Source organism: Hevea brasiliensis, chromosome 8 (assembly GCF_030052815.1).
Source record: "Hevea brasiliensis isolate MT/VB/25A 57/8 chromosome 8, ASM3005281v1, whole genome shotgun sequence".
In the NCBI taxonomy this organism is placed as follows: Eukaryota; Viridiplantae; Streptophyta; class Magnoliopsida; order Malpighiales; family Euphorbiaceae; genus Hevea; species Hevea brasiliensis.
The window spans coordinates 93,839,457-93,845,201 of record NC_079500.1 but is presented as its reverse complement, the minus strand read 5'-3'; the positions used below and the strand labels follow the sequence as shown (position 1 = coordinate 93,845,201).

The window sequence follows — 5,745 nt, the reverse complement described above, 5'->3', positions numbered from 1 at the left end:
CTTTTTCATATTCTTCTTCTTCCTCTTCATCACCCCTTCTCTTTGTTGCCTTCCGTATCAGAGAGAAGCCCTCCTCCGTTTCAAATTTCTATTACTTGGAAATACTTCCTCTATTTCTAACATGGAGCTTTATGGGAATGAAAACTATACTTCTGATTGCTGTCAGTGGGAAACGAGTCGGCTGTACCTCGCAAAAGGTGACTGATCTTGACCTCATTAACTTCGTTCCTTCACTAGACTTGAAAACAATAGTGACATCTGATGTTTTAGCTCCACTCTTTCACTTGCAAACACTCATTTCACTCGAAATTTCTTATAATGATATACATGGTGAAATCCCCGGAGTTGGGTTTGCCAATTTAAGTAACCTTGAATATCTTCAAATGGCAGGAAATAGTTTCAGCGGCTCCCTTCCTCCCCATTTGTTATCTTCAAGCCATCTGGCGGTTCTCGACTTGGATTTTAACTTAATCCATGGATCGATTCCTACACAGATTGGAAACCTCTCTAATTTGTATGTGCTTTCACTTTGCAATAACAAAATTTCCTGAACAATTCCACCATCGCTATCACATTTGAAAAAGTTATGGTTTTTGAATTTGGGACAAAATTTTCTCACCATGGAGTTACCAACCGAGATTGGCAACCTCTCCAACATAGGAGTTCTGATCCTAAGAAGAAACTATTTGTCTGGAGAGATCCCTCCATCAATTCGAAAGACGGAACGATTACAAGTACTTGTTTTAGAAAATAATTTGTTCTTTGGTGAGATTCCAACATGGTTGTTTAATTTCAACTACCTTACGGAATTGAGTCTTGGGGGAAACAAACTTATAATGAAAAATGCAAGAATAGTACCAAGGAGCATGTTATTTAAACTATCATTGAGATCTTGCAATCTTTCAGGGCAAATTCCCTTTTGGATTTCCAAGCAGACCGAGCTTTTTTTCTTGGACTTGAGTGATAATAAGCTTGAAGGAACTCTCCCTCAATGGTTATTTCAGTCTCTGCCTTTAGAAATTCTCTTACTTTCAAATAATAACTGGTCAGGAGTATTGCCAGATACAATGGGTCAAGCCACTAAAATGAGTGTACTCATGTTGTCAGGTAAGCATTTCTCTGGACCAATTCCAGCATCCATCTCAAATATGCTTCAACTTAAGTTGCTAGACTTGTCAAGCAACAGATTTTCAGGCAATCACTTTCCAATATTTAATCCAAATTCATCATTGGTTTATATTGATCTTTCCTCCAATAAACTATCTGGTCAGGTTCCTGCGACTTTTCCTTTAGGAATAAGAGTGCTCTTGTTAAGCCAAAACGAGTTTTCTCATGTCTTGCCTCAAAACCTCTCAAATTCAAGCCAGCTTTTATACCTTGATGTCCATAGCAACAACATTGGGGGTGAAATCTCAAATTTTCTCTCACATATGTCTTCTCTCCAAATTTTGAATCTTAGAAATAATTCTTTCAAAGGGTCAATTCCAATTAATTTGTCGAGTCTCAATGCTCTTCAAATTCTTGATCTCTCTTGCAATAACCTTAGCGGAATAATCCCACATACTTTAGGAAATCTTTCCGCGATGATCAATCATTATGACGTCTCATCAAGTTTCACAAGTCAATTTCTTCCCTGGGCTAACAGTTTGGCTCTGTGGGCTTACAGTCCATAAGGTGATCAAACTGGTATATTATGGCGTGATTTAGAAGTCTACTGGAAGAAGTTAAAGCGAGGTCTACCGAATAAAAAATTCAGCAGTATACTTTCTTAGACCTATCTAACAATCAATTATCGGGTGAAATTCCTGATAGTTTAGGTGGGCTGAAAAATTTGAAGTCATTGAACTTATCACATAACAAATTCTTTGGAAGAATACCTTTTGAGTTTTGGAGGTTTGCAAAGCTTAGAGAGATTAGATTTATCACACAACAATCTCTTTGGTGAAATTCCTTACACATTTGCAAATTTTTTTGAGCTAAGTGACTTAGACTTGAGTGACAATAAACTAAAAGGTCACATTCCAAGTGGACCTCAAATGGATAGGATGAATGACCCAAATTCTTATGCCAACAATAGTGGATTGTGTGGAATGCAAATTAAAGTATCATGTGAGAAGGTGCCTTCTAAACCAAACCTGAAAGAGGAAAATCCCAAGAACAGCAAGAGTTGGGAGACATGGTTTTCATGGGAAATGGCAGTGATTGGATATCCTTCTGCGTTTTTGTCAACAATTTTGGCTATGTATGTCATTGGCTACTTCAAAGTTGCACCACAGCCTAGTAAAAGAAGAAGAAACCTTGTTAGGCATGGTCTTTTTGGTATTTAGGCATTTGATATATGCTCTTCTCAGTTTATGCTATCATAAATAAAGATTTAACGTCCATTTGTACAAGCAAGAAGCAGGATTATTGTCTTTTAGAGATAAATATTTTGAGGTAAATAAGATATTTATTATTATAGCTATTTATTTGAAGCTTTTGACGTTTAACATGGATTTCTTTTGTTGTTTTGAGATTTCTTGTTTTTGGCAATATCCTTTTTGCATTTTGTACCTCCTTTCCAAGTTTTTCACTTAGCATGCCATTGTTTAGGTTTGGGTGTATTGGGGAAGTCTATCAGCTTGGTATAGATAACGACGTTCGCACTAAGTTTTTTCTAGATTTTATCTAAATTTAATAAAATTTTATTTATAAAAGAAACTATTTATTTGAAACAAAATTTTATAAGTTTCTAAATGCTATATTATTTATTTCTAATAATGAACATTTTGAGGCAAATACTTCTTTGTGTCTAAACATTATATTATTTTTTTCTAATAATTAATTTTTTGAGGCAAAACTTATTAATCTCTAAATTTTATATAATTTGTTTCTAACAATGAGCCTTTAAGGAAAAAACCAATTTGTACCTAAAAGTTATATTATTTGTTTCTAATTTATTAAGGTGAATTTTATTTGTATAAAAAATTTTAAGTGCTTTTTTTAATTTATCACTAAAAAAATTCCTCATTCCCATTGAAAGATAATATTAATAATTAATTAAACTATATCTGAATAAATTGTATTAGGTGTTAAGTGCACATAGATTATTAAGAGTTAAATAATAAAAGCCATTTTAAAAAATTATTAAACATGTAATACAAATGCACAGACACACATATATACACTTTTATTGTATTATGTTTGTATGTATGTATATTAAAGTAAAGAAACTATATTGATTATACATATAGTATTTTTAGTGTATATATGTGTGTGTCTAAAAGTATTTTTAGTGATTTTAATTTATATTGATTATACATATATAACATATTTTTGAAAATTTTAAAATATTATTTTTAATTAAATTAATATTTAAATTAAAAAATTATAAACACTATAATAAATTTAATTATATATTGTAATATTTTATTAATTATTTATTTTGACAAATTATTTATATAAAATAAAAATTTAAATTTAATTAAAAAAAAATATTATGAAAAAGTAAGTAAATAAATAAAACGATGTCAGACTTTTGTCCCATATTATTTTGGAAGAGCTAGGGAAGCGGAGGCTTCCTTGATAAAACGATGCCTCTTCCTTGTAATTTCAAAATTCTATTAAGTGGACTCTCTTTTTTTTTTTGCCTTATATTAATTATTTTTTGAGTAAATTATATTAATTACTTTAAATAATATTTTTAATATATTTTAATTAAACTACATATAAATTATAGTCAACGATAAAAAAATATTTTGTCATTATTAATTAATGATATGAAAGTATTAATATGTGAAAATAAAATAAATTTTCTAATTTATTTGATTTTAAATATAGATTTAGAAATAAAAAAAAAATTTTCTCTAAAAGCAGCTTTAAGGGCAAATAATATAATTTGTAAAAGTATCTAGAGAGACAAATTTTTTGCTCCTATAAGTTAGTTTTATAGACAAACATATTTGTTTTTAAAAATTAAATTAGTGTTAAATATAAATTTTTCTCTACATCTGTCACTAATTACATTTACGAACAATAATAAATGGGACAAATATTTATTTGTCTATAAAAAATATAGAAACAAATAAATGATTTTTTGTGACAAAATTTTAAGTCTCAATATGATAAATTTGATGTGGTGATTTGATAGTAACACTATTGTTGTTGTCTTGTTGATCAATATTTGCCTTAACAATGTGAAAGTATTTTTCATTATAAGCGTAGAAATTTATTAAATATGAAATTTATTATAGCTAACATTTGACGACATAATAAATTTTTATAAGCTAAAATTTATTATAATAAGATTAAGAAAAACTTATCTTTTTTGCTTTCAATTATACCCAGGTCAACAGATCACCCAGTACATCCATCTTAGAAAACACCATGCTAAATGAAAAAATTTTAGTGGTTAATGTTTGACAACTTAATAAATGCATCAGTAGGGCAACGATGGTGACAAAGCAAAAAGCGTTTGGACATGTTTGTTAATGACACTTTAATTGCATGGTCAAATTTAAATAAACAAAAATTGGTATCGCAAAATTTTAATTGTTGATAAATAGTAAGTAAGTGTGTTTGATTTCGATTTTCGTTTGAGATCTGCCTAAAAACTAGAATTGAACTGAAATTTTGATACGATTCTAGTTTGATTCTTTATTGTTTTGGTTCAATTCGATATAATTTACATTCGGTTTTTGGGTCTCAAAATATTTTTATGCAACGTTTTTTCATGACAAAATATACTTGAGTTAGCATTTAAACTTTAAAATTGACTATTGATACATAATATATCATATAATATATCTTTTAACTATTTCTAAAGTGGACTATTAATACATAATATCATATAATATTATTTTGATTTGGTATAATTCTTATTGATTTAGTATGATTTTTCCATTGGATTCTAAAGTGGACTCTTCTCAGATTGTTTACACATAATTTGGTTGCTATTTCTTTAGTTTTTTTCAGCAGTCAAATTCTGAATGCATTGCAAAGTTTTGTGCTGTGTCATGGAGTCTTTGGAGTTGCAGGAATCAATTGGTTTGGAATCAAAAGAATTTTACTTCTGAATAAATTGTGCATTATGGCATCTCTTATTTGAATAACTGGTTGGTAGTGCGTGCTGATAAGGTTAGTGGTTTCGCTACTCCAAATATTAATAGCAGTGATTCCAAATGGACTTGTCCACAATCGGGTACTTTGAAGTGTAATATTGATGTTGCAGTTTTTGATGATTGACAGAGCACTGGTTTTGGGTTTGTGTTGCGAGATGAGAATGGTATGTTTGTAATCACAGGTTCGGGTTGGCATCCTGGTTTGAGACCTCTAAAGTTTGCAGAAGCTATTGTAGTGGTTGAGTGTTCAACAATACTCTAATGTGTAGCTTGAGATTTATTCAAAGGAGGTACTTTTTGGTGTTATGTCTATAGAGGAAGATTTTTTGGAATGGGGATTAATTATGGCTGATTGTAAACAAATTCTAAGCCAGAGAAGAGACTTCTCATTGCAATGGGTTTCAAGACGAGGAAACAATGTAGCTCATGCCTTAGCTAGGCCTTTTGTTTGTATCCTTATTTTTCTATTTGGACAGAGCCTGTGATTAGCATTCAAGTTCTGCTGTATTGTGATCTTTCCAGCTAATGTTATACATTGCTTTTGTATTTGAAAAAAAAAGGTTGAACAGTTGTTTGAAATATTAGAACAATATACAATTGAATTCAATGGTTGTTTAACAATCATCTAATAAAATTAAAATAAATT

The 5,745-nt window shown here is 30.0% G+C and overlaps 1 protein-coding gene across 1 annotated transcript; it reads left to right on the top strand.

Moving 5' to 3' along the window:
• The first annotated feature begins 620 nt into the window (after window positions 1-620).
• LOC110648915 (receptor-like protein 46) lies at window positions 621-1,673 on the top strand. The gene has a single exon (XM_021803292.2). It carries the CDS (start codon window positions 621-623, stop codon window positions 1,671-1,673), a length of 1,053 nt encoding a protein of 350 aa, XP_021658984.2.
• Window positions 1,674-5,745: the final 4,072 nt, after the last annotated feature.

What these genes read in the sequence shown, in the direction of transcription:
- LOC110648915 (XM_021803292.2), top strand. Translation starts at nt 621, where the DNA reads ATGGAGTTACCAACCGAGATTGGCAACCTCTCCAACATAGGAGTTCTG.